This window comes from Desmodus rotundus, chromosome X (genome assembly GCF_022682495.2).
Source record: "Desmodus rotundus isolate HL8 chromosome X, HLdesRot8A.1, whole genome shotgun sequence".
NCBI lineage: Eukaryota > Metazoa > Chordata > Mammalia > Chiroptera > Phyllostomidae > Desmodus > Desmodus rotundus.
In genome coordinates, this window is record NC_071400.1 from 8,425,068 (window position 1) to 8,441,936 (window position 16,869).

General features: G+C 43.6%; 1 protein-coding gene, 1 long non-coding RNA gene and 1 pseudogene across 5 annotated transcripts in view; 1 reads left to right on the forward strand and 2 right to left on the reverse strand.

The window, feature by feature from the left end:
• Window positions 1–4,952: 4,952 nt before the first annotated feature.
• On the reverse strand, window positions 4,953–15,184 carry LOC123479221 (uncharacterized). 2 transcript variants are annotated; one of them, XR_011650782.1, is made up of 4 exons: window positions 14,530–15,184; window positions 8,375–8,554; window positions 5,799–5,968; window positions 4,953–5,316 (listed from the first exon to the last, which is right to left on the reverse strand). It is a non-coding gene; the product is annotated as an uncharacterized lncRNA (long non-coding RNA). The 2 variants fall into 2 exon arrangements; XR_011650783.1 differs by lacking the exon at window positions 8,375–8,554.
• LOC128779994 (suppressor of cytokine signaling 6-like) lies at window positions 9,708–10,458 on the reverse strand (annotated as a pseudogene).
• OGT (O-linked N-acetylglucosamine (GlcNAc) transferase) overlaps window positions 13,496–16,869 on the forward strand; it is a 50,173-nt gene continuing 46,799 nt past the window's right edge. Inside the window, exons 1-2 of one of the 3 annotated variants that reach the window (XR_008425973.2) lie at window positions 13,496–13,771; window positions 16,582–16,762. Coding sequence is in view for 2 of the 3 variants with exons in the window: in XM_024555300.4 (XP_024411068.1) it covers window positions 13,735–13,771; window positions 16,582–16,762 (218 nt within the window). In the remaining variant the exon portion in view is untranslated. The remainder of the gene's footprint in view (window positions 13,772–16,581; window positions 16,763–16,869) is intronic. The other 2 variants (XM_024555300.4, XM_024555301.4) reach the window with 2 other exon arrangements.

Below are 16,869 nucleotides of genomic sequence, written 5' to 3' on the forward strand. Positions count from 1 at the left end.
CCCCCATGGCCACGTGAGTCCTCTCCGCCCCGGTGCCTGTCTCCGCCCCTCCTACCGGTCTGGATGAATGTTTATTTTTTATCTCCTTGGTGTCGGACTTCCTTGCCCTTCGATTTTCTGTCAGTTCTGGTTGTGCGAGGAGGCGCAGTGTGTGTACCTACGCCGCCATCTTGGTTCTCTGGAGGAGATTTTTTACACATATAAACTCAGCTTTCATTTGCCCCCTCAGGGCTCACAATCTAGACAGGCAATTACAGTGCCTTATGGTGAATGCAGTGATAAATGTATGCACAACGTATTATGGAAATAAAGTGATAAAGAGGAGAGTCATCCATCACAGCCGGTTGGTGTTTGAAAAAAGTATATAGGAAGTGGCCAAGTGAAGAGGGGGAAGGAAAGTCATTTTTATCAGAGGGAACAGAACAAGCAAAGGCATGGAGCCAAGAGATAGACGTATGTGTGCATGCACGCACGCGTGTGTAGAAAGTAACAGTGGTTCCATGTTGTAATAGCAAACATTTTCAAAAAAGGAAGTAGCAAGTAATGAGGTTTAAAGCAAGTGAATGACACAGTCAGGCGTGTGTTTTAACTCCCTGTATTAACAGTGTGAAGGCTAGCACTGGAAGGGGACAAGACTGGAGGCAGGGAGACTAACTAGGAGGCTATGGCAGTAGAGGACTTGAAAAATTATCAGGACCTGAACCAGGGAAGTGGTAATTGGGATAAAGTGGAAGGGTCAGAATCAAAAAATACTTAGGAGATCAAATTAACAACACTGGAGGATTGATTGGATGTTGGTGGTGAGGGTGGGTCAAGGATCACCACGGGTCCTTGTTTTGTGTGATGGGATGTATATTTATCAGAGATACTAGATGCGAGCAACAGAGGCTGACTCTGGTTGGCTGAACTGAAAAGGCATTAAAAAAAAGGATATTGAGGAGCTCCGACAATTGTTGGGAGGGCTGGAGAACTAGGTTGGAGGGTAAGCTTCCAGGAACAATGTCCCAAACCGTAGCAGAAGTGGCCAGAAGATACAAAGCGCCCCCACCCAGAACACAACAGGAAACTGCTGCTGCTGCTGCTGCTGCTGCTGCAAGAAGTCAACCTTGAAAACACTGGAAATTCCCTGATAGCAAAGAAATGGAAGCTCCGCGAAGAGCTGGTTTCTCCATTCTTGCTCAGTTCTGAATCTGAGTCTCATGCAGGTGTTTCTGATTAAAGGAGCCTAAGTCCCCTGACTGTGTCCTGGGTTCAAGGGCAGCTGGCAAATAGGTCTGACTCTTACAGGAGGGAGGCAGAGCTCATAATGTAGAACTTTTCCATATATAGAAAGGCTGTTCAAATAAAGAGGACAACCGTTAGTAAAAGACAGATGGTGCTGCTGTCTGTAAGTGTAGAGAATACAGGAGTTTAGGGGCGGGGATGGAGAGATCCATTTTGAACATGTGGAGTGTGAGGTGCCCATAAAACGTTCAGATATAGGTATCTAGCAGGTAGCAGGATGTTTGAAATTCTTAGCATACAGATAACATTTAAAACAGCAAGAGCTGGTGGGGTGGTCCAGGGAGAGCTTGTATATGGGGTGAGAAGACAAAAGAGAGAGGCCTGGCACAGGAAATAAAACTCGGCTGGCTTTCTCAGTGGCCTTTTAAAAGCCCTAGCCATCTGAGACAGAAGAATGTGTACGGTACAAAGACAGAGAATGGTTTGGCTGGGGTGGGGGCAGGGAGTGGTGGGGAGAAAATGCAGACAGCTGTAATTGAACAACAATAAAATAATTTAAAAAAGAATGTTTGCTTTCACTTCCCCTCCATGCATTTCACGTTTCACTTACCATGAAGATGCTGTCTCTAGCCATTTGTCTGGGTAACTGCTCTGATCCAAATGGATAATAAAACTTATCTCCCCAGGAGATCCAAATGGTTACAGCTGGGACTATGTCCCCAAGCGAAGTTCCCAAGGAGCTAGGAAGACTGTAGCACGCTATCTTCATAGGTATTAATGCTTACAAGGGGGTGAAGCTCAGTCTTTGAAAACATCTATCCAGGCTATAAAAGCTGGAGACACAGCTTATCTGGCCCTTGGAAAGACATGGTAACGTTACAAAGGTTAGTAGGAGAAGCAAGGTACTTTTCATTCTGTCTCTGAGAGCAAAGGGATTTCCCTTGCTTTGCCCCTTGCCTTTCAGAAGGGAGCAGGTTGGCTGTCTCTCCCCCACATGTAGGTGGAGAAAATCCACTGTTCTCCATTCCTCTTTGATGGGTGGGAACCCACCACTCACATGGAAAATTGCCATCGGTTTTCTTCCTGTCACCTGTGGGTCTGGGCCTGGGGGACTGACATGGCAGTATGACTGCGATTGTTCATCTGGTTGTGAGTATTAATAAAAAAACCCCTCTTGTCTCTGATCCAGGTGCTTCGTGTTTCTTTAGTATTCATACATATAAAGTCCATCACTGTGTAAGTGGGGTCACGTCTTGGGCCCTTCACAGTTCTTGACAAAACATTGGGGAACGTGAACGTTTAAATGCTGAAACAGGGAAGAGAGTAAAAAAGGACAGAACACGTATGGCCAGACAAGTACAGAATAACCAGAAAACGGAATTCACTCAATGTGATGGAAACCTAGGAACAAGAACATTTTAAAGGGGAGGTGATTATCAGCAGTGTCAAACGCACGGAGAAATCAGTAACAAGACTGAAAAGTAGCAATCCGCTTTGGAGGCCAATGGTGACTTCTGTCAAAGGACATCCCATGGAAACTTTTTTCAGTAGGTTGAGGCGTGAATGAATTTGAGGAAGTAGAGACAGCAGATGTACACCATTACTCTTCGGAGAAGGGTAAGCTGAGAAGGTAGGAGAGAAATTGGCACCAGATGGAGACTTAGGGTCAAGAGAGAGTTTCATTTTGTCTTGTTTTGTTTTTCGTGGGAGAGACCCGGGCATGTGTGAGGCTGAGGGAAAAGCATGAGAGATTGAAATCAGAGAGAGAAGGGATAGTCAATGGGGCCGAGTTCTGAAAGAAATTGAAAACGGTCGCACGTAGGGCACAGGCGGGTGCTGGACGTCGAACAGGAAGGAGGATGGACAGAAGGATGGGTGTGAATGTGATGTCGGAGAAGCCATTCTGCTGAGGCTGAAGAGCATGGATTTACCGTGGTGCTTATTTGTATGGTTTTGTGCATTTTCTCTAGCAGGTGCGAACACTCAGGTGGAACAGGGGAGCAGGGTGGTGTGTAGGACGGACCTGAGGTGAGAGGTTCGTGTGGCGGTGTGGCAGGAGGGGAGGAAAGGGGCGTGGAGGCGCTGGTGAGAGGAGTTCAGATGATCAAGCGCAGGGTTGGGAAAAGTGGGGAAGGGAGGGAAGAGAGGCCGGGAGGGGCTGGCAGACTGGGAGAAAACTGAGGGCTCAATGAACCAAAGGAGTCTCTATGAGAGAAAAAAAAGTCAAGTGGGTGGGGGCCTGAGGGAGCAGGTAGGACAGGAAATTGCATTCACAGTGGAATACTGGAGGGATAAACTGTTTGAGGTGAGCGATTCTGGGCCACACTGAGGTTCAAGGTGTGGTGTTTTGGGTGTGGGTGGCTGCAGTGGAATACAGGCAGTCACTGAGAGCCGAGGGACGGAGAGGTTGTCTGTTGTGTCACCTCCATGGACAATGAGATCCCCCAGTATGAGCGCTAGGAATGGGGGTACGCAGGGAGATCACGGGCTGGGTGCCAGGATCTTTACTTAAGGAGGGGAGAGTGACAGGTAAGCAACAATTTTCTAGCCTTGGCTGGTGTGGCTCAGTGGACCGAGTGCCGGCCTATGAAGCAAGGGGTCACAGGTTCGATTCCTGGTCAGGGCACATGCCTGGGTTGCAGGCCAGGTCCCCGGTGAGGGGCATGTGAGAGGCAACTGCACACTGATGTTTCCCTCCCTCTCTTCCTCCCTCCCTTCCCACCTAGAAATGAATAAAATCTCTAAAAAAAGAATTTTCTAGGCAGACTGGGACGGAGGGGATGGCTGTTCTAGATGGAGAGACAAGATTGGGAAAGGCATGTTTGGACGGGCAAAACAGGCTGATCTTTCCAGAAAACTGAAACCAGTACGAGAGCTTGAGTACGGGGATGAGGCTGCATTACCAGGTGGAGCAGACACACGACGCACAGGCACTGAGGACTTTTATTAGAGTATTGACTTAATTCTGATTTGCATTTTAGACTTTCTAAGGTGAAGTGTGGAAAATCAGAGTTGGGTGTGGCTAGAGGCCAGTTACACAGCTGCTGCAATTGCCCGGGCCAGGACCAGGGGAGGAGGACTGGGAGCAGAGGGAGAGGATGAATCCCAGAGCTATTTTGATGGCCAGGGCTAATAAGCTGTGTGAAAGTTGAACTCGGCATGTGAAACTGACAGGCCCCGTGTAGCACTCTCGCTCCTTTTTTAGGGTTACTACACCATTTGTGAGAGGCAATTCTCCCCACCCCGTGAACACACACCTTCTCCCACTTAGTGGAAAACGAATCTAAATGTTGCTGTGAAGAGATTGTGCACATGTAATTGAGGGCCCAAATCAATTAACTTTTAAGAAATATAGAGTATCCTAAGTGAGCTGACCAAATCAGGTGAACTCTTGAAAGGGCTTTGGTGCCCGGCCAGCGTGGCTCGGTGGGGTGGGCATTGTCTGGCAAAACAAAAGGTCACCGGTTCTAGGGCACATGGCTGGGGTTCCGGCCAGGTCCCCGGTTGGGGCACATGCAAGAAGCAACTAACTGGTGTTTCTTTCCTTCCCCTCCCCTCTCTAAAAATAAGTAAAATTTTTTATTTTTTAAAAAAGGGATTTGGCTCTTCGAGTACAAAAGGACAAATACTGCATGATTCCACTGACGGGAGGTATCTAAAGTCATCAAGTACATAGAAACAGAAAGTAGAATAGTGGTTACCGGGGGCTGGGGGAGGGGGAAATGGGGAGATGTTGTGTAATGAATAGAAAGTTTCAGTTTTGCAAGATGAAAAGTTCTGGACATCTGTTGCACAACCATGCGAACGTACTTAACACTCCTGAACTGTACACTTCAAATAGTTAAGATGGTGGTGAATTTTCTGTGTGTGTTTTTTAATCACTTTTTTTTTTTTTTTTTACAAAAGCGGGAGAGACTGGGCTCTTTCCGGTGATATTCAAAGTATGAGAGGAGTTTGGCCCGCGAGGGAGAATCTCCTTTGCTGACGTTGAAGACACAGGGAGCGGAGCCAGGTGCTGAGGAATGTGGGTTGCCTCTGAGAGCTGAGAGCAGCCTCCAGGTGACTGCCATGAAGGATACAGGAACCTCAGTCCTGCAACCACAAGGAGGTAAATCCTGTTACAACCACCTGAGTTTGGAAGAGGTCTGGAAGCCTCAGATGAGTTTGTAGCCTAGCAAACACCTTCATTTTAGCCCGTGAGACCTTGAGCAGAGGACCCAGTTAACCTGTGCCTGGATTTCTAATCCATGGAAACTGTGAGAAAATAAATGCGTGTGTTGTGTGTGTGTGTTTTACTGAAATTTTTATTGACACACTGTATCTAGAAGCAGATATATAAATTATTACAGAATTTATTTCCAGAAATGTGCAAATAGTTACTATTATTTGTTTATAATTCAAACCACATATTAGAATCAGTGCTCTTGGGATGATTCATTCTGTGTTCTCAGTACAAAAGGTACACACTTGACTTGAAACATACAGAAAAACTACAGCAGTCTAAATTGCAAGGGTTAATTTCATGACACTTTCACATGACTATAAAATTTCCTTAACCCAACGTGTATACTTACTGCAAAATTCTATAAGAATTTCTCATCATCTCAACCCTGGCTGGGTAGCTCAGTTGGTTAGACCGTCATCCTGATATGCTAAGGTTGCAGGTTCGTTCCCCAGTCAGGGCACATACAAGAATCAACCAGTGAATGCACAGATGGGTGGAGCAGCAGATCGGTCTCTCTCTCTTTAATGAATAAAAGGAAAAAAAATTTAAAAGAAATTTTCAACATCTCTAGATGTAGAGTTTATAACACTTTGCAGAAATAGCAACTACACATTTTGCCATGTCATGGTTCATTAATAAAAAGGATGTTAACAGAAGTCCTTCTTTACGGGATTAAAAAAGCATTAAAAGAAACTAAATTTGTGATTGCCAGTGCACTGACACTTTATTTTAGAAACTTATGGAAGTTACTTATGGAACTGAAAATTGTTCCTTATTAGCCTATTTAACAAAATTGTCTATAGAATCCAAAAATATAATCAAAATGTACTTAGATCAAACTAGAGGATGAAGTTTTATTTCTCTTTTTTCCCCTTCCATTTTCAACCAGACTGTTTATCGTATAAGGTTAACCTTTCATGTGTTTAACAAAACATATTGCAATGCCCCGTTTTTGTTTACAAATTTAATTAATGTCTTGACAAGGGCTTTTATTTTTATCCATACACTATCAGAACCTGACAATTTCAGATTGCCTTATGACAGGGTGTATTTCTTTAAAGTATTTTCTGTGATGGATATACCAAGGCACATCAAAAATGGGCTTTCTGACTAGAACAGTATAACATTCACCCTCCAAAACAATACAAAATAAACATTTTTAAACATTTGGATGAAGTTCAGAATAATCTTAACTTGATGCTAAATAGCTAGATCTTATGCACATGGTAGCATGTGAGGAAAACGTGGGGAACAAGCTATGTACACACAATAAAATGGGGTTCAGACAATCCGAAGACCTCTGAGCACCACGCTTTCACAAATAGTACACGCAAATGCTTCTAGAAACATGGAAAAGTCATTTCAACAATTATCATCAGTATATAGTGACCCTCTAACTCTACCTGCCACATACCACAGATGCACAAGGACTTTTCACTCAGCTAAGATACAGTCTAAATTGTTTTAAGATAAGGAGCTTTGTAAAAGGGTAGTTTAAATGTCTTACATTAATTTAATAATGAGTTTACAATGCTGTAATAATTATTAATCCAAACAGCTTACGGTGAACTCTTAAGTTATATTATTACAATATTCTCCATATACCATCTTACCAGGTGAAAACGTTATCAGAAAGTGAAAGAGGGCCCTGGCTGGTGTGGCTCAGTGGATTGAGCACTGGCCTGCGAACCGAAAGGACGCTGGTTCAATTCCCACTCAGAGCACATGACTGGGTTGGGGGCCGGGTCCCCAGCTGGGGGCATGCAAGAGGCAGACGATTGATGTCTCTCTCACACATCCATGTTCCTCTCCCTCTCTTTCTTCCTCCCTTTCCCTCTCTCTGAGAATAAATAAATAAATAAAATCTTTTAAAAAAGACAAATATACATGATTTTAAAAAAGTGAAAGAGGAATCACCACAATGAGGTACAATCAACAATCCACCAAAATTAACTACCTTTTCCCCTTTACGTCAAAATGCATTGTACTGTATTATGGCTTTGTACCTTTTCTTGGTAGTATCTCAATTCTGGCTTTAAGAAGAAAAACAGAAAAAAGTGGGGATACAGATGTTTGAATGACAAAGGCAATAACTTTGACTTCAGACTTTTACCCTTGTGCTTAAATGAGGATACAGAAAGCTAAGCGACAAAGAAACATCTGAACTTATATGTATCATTTTAGAAAGAAACATTTTCCCACAAAGCTGTGTAACTGGAAGCATTTCCCGGGCAGGGCAATCTTGAAACTATATTACAATATTGTGCAATAATTAAACACTCCTTTTCAAAGTAAGTACAAAATATCAGGTATAGCACCCCTCCCCATGACTACTACTGAATTAGAGGTAAAATGATTAATGATTCCAAATTACTCAAGACTGAGCTAAATTAAAAATAAACAACATTTTTTTTAAATGGTGGAATATAACATAGGCAACATGACTTCCATGTATCTGATATGGTTTTAATAATTTTTTATAATGCTTTGCAATTTCCACACTTTTTTAACTAGAGTATTTGGTGTGGGCGTATTTTACTAGTTACTACATTAGCAAAAAGCATAAACCCAATGCAAAACATTGTTTTCTTTTTATGTAAGTCAATTCAAAACTTTGTTATGAGAGAATCCAATCCATTTGTGAAAATTAGTTGTACAATCAAGTTCTACCCAAGAAAATGTTGACTAAGCTGAAGTTGAGATAAAACATTTGCCAAAGGAAAGTATAGATAACACAAAAATTGGTATCATAGGAATGTAAGATTGTGTAATATTTCTTTAATCATAGTGCCAGTTCCATAGGCTTTTATATGTTATGCCAATTTGTATTGTAGTGTAATGACATAAAAGGCAACAATTTCAAAATCGGTGGTATACACATATTTACGATTTTATTACCTAAGGCCATTTAAAAAATATACAAACCATGCTCTGGCTGGGGTGGCTCAGTGGACTGAGCGCCAGCCTGTGAAGGAAATGGTTGCCGGTTCGATTCCCAGTCAGGGCACATGCCTGGGTTGCAGGCCAGGTCCCTGGTGGGGGGCATGCGAGAGGCAACCACACATTGATGTTTCTCTCCCTCTCTTCCTCCTTCCCTTCCCCTCTCTGTGAAAATAAATAAATACATAAAATCTTTAAAATATATGCATTCCAACCACTAGATAAAAATGAAGGCAACAGAAAAATTCAACTTGTTACAACAAAAATATCAGCACAACCTTAAAAATAATTTAGAAAAGGCTATTGAAAAAGACACGTTGCAGATCTGCATCCTATTACCTAAGATTACATCAACTCATAATTCTAAATATTTCTAAAGTTAGGAGATTTGAAATCATTGAAAAAAATCATTTTCAGTGTATATATAAATTCTGCATCTTATCACATGGGTATGTTTCTTCAACATTATCTTGGAAAAAAAGCCATCGAAAGACAGTAATTTTTATTTTAAAGGTTTTGTTCAACTTTAAGTTGAATACACATGAAATATGCTCTCCATGCATAAAACTCACAGTGCAAAGCAGAAAAGGACTTGGGGAAGGTAAGAAGAATGTGATACAACTCACATTGTGATTATTTGGTATATGATGGAAGAGAATTCACACTTCTAAAGTCTGAACACTTTCCTTCAGAGGAGACACTCACGACACTTTGTTGCCTCTCCGCCACCTCTAAGGGAACTAATTGCTCTTTTCACGTAAAACTGAGACAGTTATGGCAGCAGGAGATGGTCATGGCAATAAAAGTTTGTAAACTACATTTGATCTGTTTTTCTTGAAGCCAGAGTGCAAGATGCAGGGTTCTCCTAATCTTTCAAATACGGCTGTGGGTCCTTCATATTGTTTGGCAAAGGCCATCTTGGAAATGTCTATTCTGGTTTCCTGCCGCTCAGCATAAGCACGCAGGTCCTGCAAAGATGGCACCTGTTTGAACGCTGGTGATACTCCATTGGTAAATGGCAGATGCAGGCGACTGAGACCTTACAGAACAAAAACTCCAGTTTCAGAGTCCCTGGTTAGATGTTTAAGTCGATGAATGAATTTTCCATCCACTTCTGGTTGTTCACAAACGTGGAACCTACCATTTTTTAAAAAAGATTTCACTTATTTATTTTTAGAGAGAGGGGAAAGGAGGGAGAAAGAGAGAAACATCAATGTGTCATTGCCCCTCACGTACTCCCAACTGGGGACCTGGTCCACAACCCAGGCATGTGTTCTGACTGAGAACTGAACTGCAAGCTTTTGGTTCACAGACTGGCAGTCAATCCACTGAGCCACACCAGCCAGGACTAGAAGCTACCCTCTGAGTGCTCAATGTAGTGTGAAGCATTTTATCATGGGAGTGAAAGTTCGAGGTTAAAGGATAATAGTCATTAGAATTATCCTGAACAAAAAATGAACCATTTGGTACAATTACTAGCTACCTCCCCACCTCCCAGCATGTAATGTGGTTGGTGTCTAGTACTGTTCTTATTCTGTAAGTTTTTTTCAGCTCCCCCGCAAAGCTTGTCACAACCCCATGACTGCTACTTTCCACTGAGTCAAACTCTTGCAACCCCGGAGCAGAGTCAGGATAAAAATGTAAATGGTAGCACATGCTTTCTGTCACATGGTCATCTTTGCTGCTTGTGAGCCCACTGAGGTGCCTTTGGATTTTATAATTCTGCATTGGAGGTGGCAATGGAGAATGTGGAGGGACATCATCGTGACTCGCCCTTGGGCTCTGGAATGTGACATGTGTGATGCCAATGAACAAGCCATGGAGTGATCCATGAAGATATCTGGGGAAACGACTAGGTCCTGTCTACCAGATTATTGTTTTGGAGAAAGAGTCCTCTGCAACTTGAGAAGCAACTGCAAAAACTTCCACGGCAGCAGCTGTCCGGAAATAGCTGGATGATCCAAAGGCTACATGGCCTCCTCTGCCTGCCCAGAATGCCAAACGCAGTCTTGAGGCGAAGTCCGAGAACTCCAGCACGTGTTCATCGCGGAGAAGATGCGAGTCTCCATTCTGAGATCCTGAAGTCCTGAATGAACTTGGTTCTTGGCACTCCGTTTCAGGTGAAGATGGCAACAATGTTTTCTAACATCATTGTGTGTTGGACTTGGTTTGGAAACATTGAGCAAGGCTTTGTCTCACCTCCTCCATTCTGATACTCGCCTCCTCATAGGTCAAGAGGCCAAGGGGTAGGACGCTAGTGATGATTGTGATGGCCTTAGTGAGCTTTGAGCTTTCACATCTTGAAAGAGTATTGGTGCCCAGAGAGGAAAGCTATTCCCATCTGGCAGAGCTCCCGGAGGGTGCTGCTCCGCTTGCGTTTCTGCTTTTGTTCTGCAGAAAGCCGCCTTTTAAATACACCCGTTAGGCTGTCACTCTTTGATCTTATTTTCCACCTTTTTCATCTTCACTGTGGATGTCACAGCTGGCCATATATTTACCATAGCAGCTACCAAATAAGGAATCGAGATCACCCCCAAATTCACTGGCTAGTGATGATTGTTGCACTACCATGAAATCCGTTTGTTCTTTACTTTTATTCAGGCTCAAAGATTTCAGGAAGGTTTGAGGTCTAATTTTCCTCGTTAAGCTTAGGTACCTAATCCGGGGGCACGCGTCTCTCTGGAATATTAGCCCCGAACATCCGGAGAGACTGCGGTGCTACATGCACGTATTTTCCCAGTTTCATTTAACCTTCGCAGCCATGTTCCGCCGGCGCCGCTGCCAGCAGCGGCGGCGGCAACGGCGGCGGCACTGGCAACGGCAACGGCGGCGGCGGCGGCGGCGGCGGCGGCGGCGACAGCGGCCAGAGCTTGTCCACGCTCCCTCGCTCGCTCACTTGCCCAGCGAGAGCGTGACTGCTGCGCGACTCTGCCGAATGGGAGCTGTTTAAAGCCTCTAATAGTGCGGTAATTTGTTACACAGTAACAGAAAATGAATACACCACTAGCGGTGTGATTACTGTAGCAAACTTTGGAACTGGGATTGAAGAATCGGCTGATTTGACTTCAAATGATTCTGAATTTAGACTTGCTGCACGTAAAACGGAGGGGGATAAACAATCGCGTCACACAAAAAGCGTCACACAACACACAGCACGACACACAAAAGCGTCTCCTTCAACGCTCAGGTCAGGCCTTCTTCGTCACCCTCCTCCAGACTGACGTGACTGTTCCCTCTCGGCCCTAGATATTTATAGGCAGTAACGTATTTCACCACCTAAATGATATTCGTCTGTTTTATGCTCTAGTGGCTTTTTGTACCTAATTAGGCTTCAACTTCCTAGAGGGCAAAGATCTCCTCTTTGATTTTTCTAAACCCCCGCAGTGCCTTGCACATATAGATGCAAATGTTACTTGATTGGCTAAAGTAACTCTTACTAACTAAACGATCCAGGTGCTCTTCGTGGATGGGACCTGGAGGTGGTTCTTGAGACTCCAAGGGGGCTCTCCGTTATTAACCCACTGTGAGTCCCACCACCCAGCTTGCGCGGCAGCAATACGTGTCATAACATCCTCCGACTCTTCTCTCAGGGTAAGGACCACAAGCATGGAGGACCCAAATAGCCTGCCTGACTGGGAACAGGACCTGGTATTTAACAACAAGATTTTTAACTTAATTAGCTAGCCCCGCTAATCAGTATGGCCTAAACATCTGCCAGTGGAATCTGAGAAGTCTATTCTAAAAGAAAAGCCGAGTTTATTCACCACACATGGGGCACTTACGAAAGGGGAGTGGGAAATGCTTTACCAGTTAAATAAAATTAAGACAAGAGGTTAGTACCCAATTTCCAGGAGAGTTAGTGCATGTGATGGGGAAAACGTCAATATTAGCAGTTTTCTCTGTGCTCATATGCATGATTAACAGTTTATGAACTATCTCAAACAAATTAAAGCACAATTTAAAGACTTAGGTTTTTTATAATGTGGTCACACGGCTAGGTAGTATAAAAACGTTTGGAATAGTCACTGACCTGTTTTCCTAGATCAAGGACTTTTTGAAATAAAACGTCCTTTATAATACTTTGTTGATGATGTGGCAAGCTACCTTAAACCATTCTGGAACAAGGGATGAGGTATAAATACTAATGTGACAAAATGTCTACACAGTGGACTTGAAATTGCAGGAGGATCATAACAACTAATTTGTTCACGGAAGTGCAGGCAATTGCGATTCAGTCTAGAGGCGTGGTTTAGGCAGACCGGCAAGTGAATTCATTTACCATTGTTGCATTGCCTTGAGCGAAGTGAAATCACCAATTGTGAGGATTTGCAAATCTATTTGATGAAAATGAAGTCATTACTCAGAAGAAAGTCATGGTTTTCGACGAATGCTAATTACCTTTAACATTTTTATGGCTGCCTTTGGAGTGCAAATTCTCACAATGTCCATGAATTAGGAAGCGTTTGCCGTGATACTGTGAGAAGGATCTGAATACCGAAACGATTTTGAGGTTTTGGGCCGAATAGTCAAAATCTGAGACATTTCAGTACGTTTGGCTTTGTGAAAGGACCACTCTTTTTCATCAAAGTGCTTAAATCAATGACTGAAGTCAGAATTAAGACGTGTTCAAATTGGAACCTTCTCCCCCACCTTTTCAAGCAGTTCAGTCTTTGAAATATAACCATTTTAAATTTACTTGCTCAGAATTGACCCGATCAGCCTTGCAACTATCCTCTTTTGTAGGAATAAAGTTGATTAAACTTTTGTAGATGCCTTTGGCATTTATGTTAACATCTACGTTCTTGGTTAGGTAATAGACTACACCACTTGGGTAAAAATGTGTTGGTCACGTGTGTCAATTTCTTTTCAACCTTCCGCCTCTTAAAAAACAAACAAAAAACCCCAGAAAAACTTGGACACTCCTACCCCAGACAGTGCCCTAACCCCAAAGCCAGGTTGACAGTATTACTCCATTGCTCCTTGGACACAATCCTGTTTGTCGCAATGGGCCCTGCGCGGAAGGTTACCCAAGAGATCATAGTCATTTTATATGTGGAGTGTCGTCGCGCTCCTTCCGCGCTGGTACTTGATTGTAAGAGAAAGTAGTTCCGGCCCGTGTTGTTTCGGCGGAGGAGCCGTCGCCGCCATTTCAAGACTGTGAGAGGTAGATGGGCAGCCAGAAATCCTAAGGTTCGAACCCTATAAGTGCTGCCGCCGCTCAAGCCTGCCAGAGTAGTGGTACGGCCGCTGCCCTCCCATTGCTACCTCTCGAAACGTTCTTGCAAGTAGTGGCGGCACAGCAGGACTCAATCACTCCCTTCTCGCTCTCCCTTAAGAAGATCCAGATGGCGTCTTCCGTGGGCAACGTGGCCGACAGCACAGGTATCGGTGTCCCTTTTACCTTGGCAGACGCCCCCTTGGGGTCTCGCGCCGTCCTCTGCCTTGCATCACCCCCTACCTTCCCTCCAGCCATCACCATGACATCAGTGGCATCGCTGAGCTTTCCGTCGTCTATAGGCATCTGATCGGGTTTTGCACAGTCGTCTGTTCTGCAAACATTTCCTCTTCTTTGCTTTTTGCTTCCTTTCTTGCTTTGTTTAAGTCTCACAAATGCACTAGCTTCCCACTCGCTCGGGACGCTTCTGTCACCTGCGCACGCTTAGAATGTTTCGGAATGGACTGCGTTGGAATCCCTGTCCTTTCACTCTCCTCCGCTACCGTTTTCTCCCCTAATTCAGCTCCCCGCCCCTCCTCTTACCCCCTTTCATCCCCTACTTCATCACCCCCTCCAGCCCTTTCTCCTTAGCCCGATTTGGTCCTCTGTCAATCTAGGGCGGGGGTGCCATTCCGATGTACTCATATCCTCACTTTGCATCACCCAAGGATGAGCTAAAGCTCCTCGGTGTGCTACAAGTCTCCTCGAGACGACGGGGTATCGAGCAGCACCCTGCCGGGCAGCGCTTTGCTAGTGTGTTCCTTCGGTTGAGCAGCCCCAGTTTAGATTGGAAATTTCCAGGGGTTCCTTTTGCCAGCGCCCAATTCCACCCAGCCTGGATTTCCCACCCGGCCCTCCCTCCCCTCCCGCGGGGAACCACACCCTTTCCTTTGCGAGGTCGCCAGTCTAGCGGTCCACTTCCTACCTTTTGGGAGAAACCACCCTGGTGCCGGTGCCGGTGCCAGTGCCGGTGCCAGTGCCAGTGCCAGTGCCAGTGCGTTGGCCACCCTGCGGGGCCGGATAGTTGCTTTGTGCTACTTTCTCCTTGTATTCATCCGCCGCCGCCTCTGGGTCTTCCATCCCCATTCTTGAGCTCAGTATCTCTTTATTCATAGGACGTGTATTTTTATTTAAGTTTTCATCCTTGCTTGAAGAGTTTGTAAAGCAACTGGAGTGTTGGCTGCACAAGTGCAAGGCGGTTGCCCTTTTAGACCATTCAGTCAACAGCATTTGGTACTAAAAATAAGAAAACAACCAAATTATAGGAGTGTCCTTCAGCTGCCTTTCCCTATTGAGGCTATTTGGGGCGTGAGGGGGGGCAGTTTGGGCTACACTTCTAAGGTTTCCCGTGAGATTCTTTTTTGTTGTTGATTCTCAGTTGAGATCTGTCCCGGGTTTTATGTATTGTTTTTGGACGTTGCGAAGTAATAGGTGACTCTTCAGTCCTATTTTATCCAGGATTGTACGCAATGGGCTTAACAATTAGTGTTCCCCTCCCTCCCAGGGATTTTTTTGGGATTTGAAGTTTGTACTAGCTTGCCCTTTTTCATGTGTGTTATTCTATTTGAGGGAGTTGTCATTTCAAGTGTTGAAACAGATAAGTGGCTTTGAAAAGTTGATAAAGCAATGTGTTAAAATAAGGAGCTAAGAAGTTCTAGAGACTTGCCTAAAACATACTTTTTCTAGTTTCTGTTAGAGATATAACCTCCTCCAGATTTGGATGCAAACCTTTCTGCTTGTGTACTATCGGTCAGCTATGTATTCTGTTCAGGAAATTTACTTTGCTTTCCTGAGTATACAGATCACTTGCCAGGTCTAATGATTGGGGAGCTTGACCCAAGCATGAGCTGGTCACTGTGCCCTTGGTAAAATTTTAAGTACTTTGTACATGGTTTGCGATTGCAACCATGTAATGAAATTCCAATAATGTATCATTGTTTAAAGTAACAGTTCACACTTACGTGTGTTGTAGTTACCTGTTCTCCCTCTCCCCCTTTATCTTTATGTATCTGAGTTAACTAACTTAGACACAGCAAAGTGCTTTCATTTATTATTCATTCTGTTGCACTGAATCAAATGACTTTATATTTTAGTGTTTTCACATTCTTTTATTAAAAAGCCATTGCAGTTATACGTGACCGTTTGGTTTATATGGGCTTAATGCTCTAGTCAGTTTCAGAGCTCTTTGGCAAATGCCAATGTTAAACCAGCGTCGGTGGGATTTAGCGAATTTGCTTTCTTTGTAAATTTGGGATGGCAGAGAAGCAATATAATCTTGAGTCTTTATTTGAAACGTTTGATGACCCCTGTAAGTATTTTGGCTCTTGACAGATGAATTCATCTTGTTTATCAGCTGCTTTAAAAATAGCTCCTTGTTTCTACTGTTGCCCTTAATGTAAACAGATTAATTTGTGAGATAAACAAAAGCGTCAACAGATTTTTCAGTTAAAAATGTCTTGTGTTCTCACCTAGGTTAAGAGAGAGATTGTTACCAGTACACCGCTCCTCCTCACCCGCCCCTCCCCCCAAAACCAACCTAAAACATGGGACAAAGTATTAAGTTTCCCAGTAGTTTATTCTGACATCCTTAAACATTTGTGATCTTGCAAATCACGTTTTATATTTTGTTTCAATATGTTAACTATAAGGAGTAATGTTTAATGAGCTTTTAGATGTTACTTTTCATTTATAATGTAAATACAAGTATTTATGGTCATAAAATGTAATCTTATTTGAAAGCAACTATTTCTAGCTACTCTGGGAAACAAAGTTGATGGATCAATTCTAAAAATGCCAATTCTGCACCTGATGTTAACTGGGGGGTTATAAATAATGTGCAGAACACTCTAGTGCTTTACATAGTTTCAAGCGTTTTCATCTTTAAGTTTAAAATGCCATGTTTTTACATTTTTTTGTTTGCATTTCTAACTTTTTGTTTTCCCCCCTCCTTCCCTCAAATGTTTTGATGACTCTCCAGAACCAACGAAACGTATGCTTTCCTTCCAAGGGTTAGCTGAGTTGGCACATCGAGAGTATCAGGCAGGAGATTTTGAGGCAGCTGAAAGACACTGCATGCAGCTCTGGAGACAAGAGCCAGACAATACTGGTGTGCTTTTATTACTTTCGTCTATACACTTCCAGTGTCGAAGGCTGGACAGGTAGGAGATGTGGGGGTTCCTTCTGGTGATTGCTGCCTCTGGATGCTGAGCTTGAAAATGATACTTAAATATTTGAACTTGAAATGTTTCCAATGGGTTTCACCCAA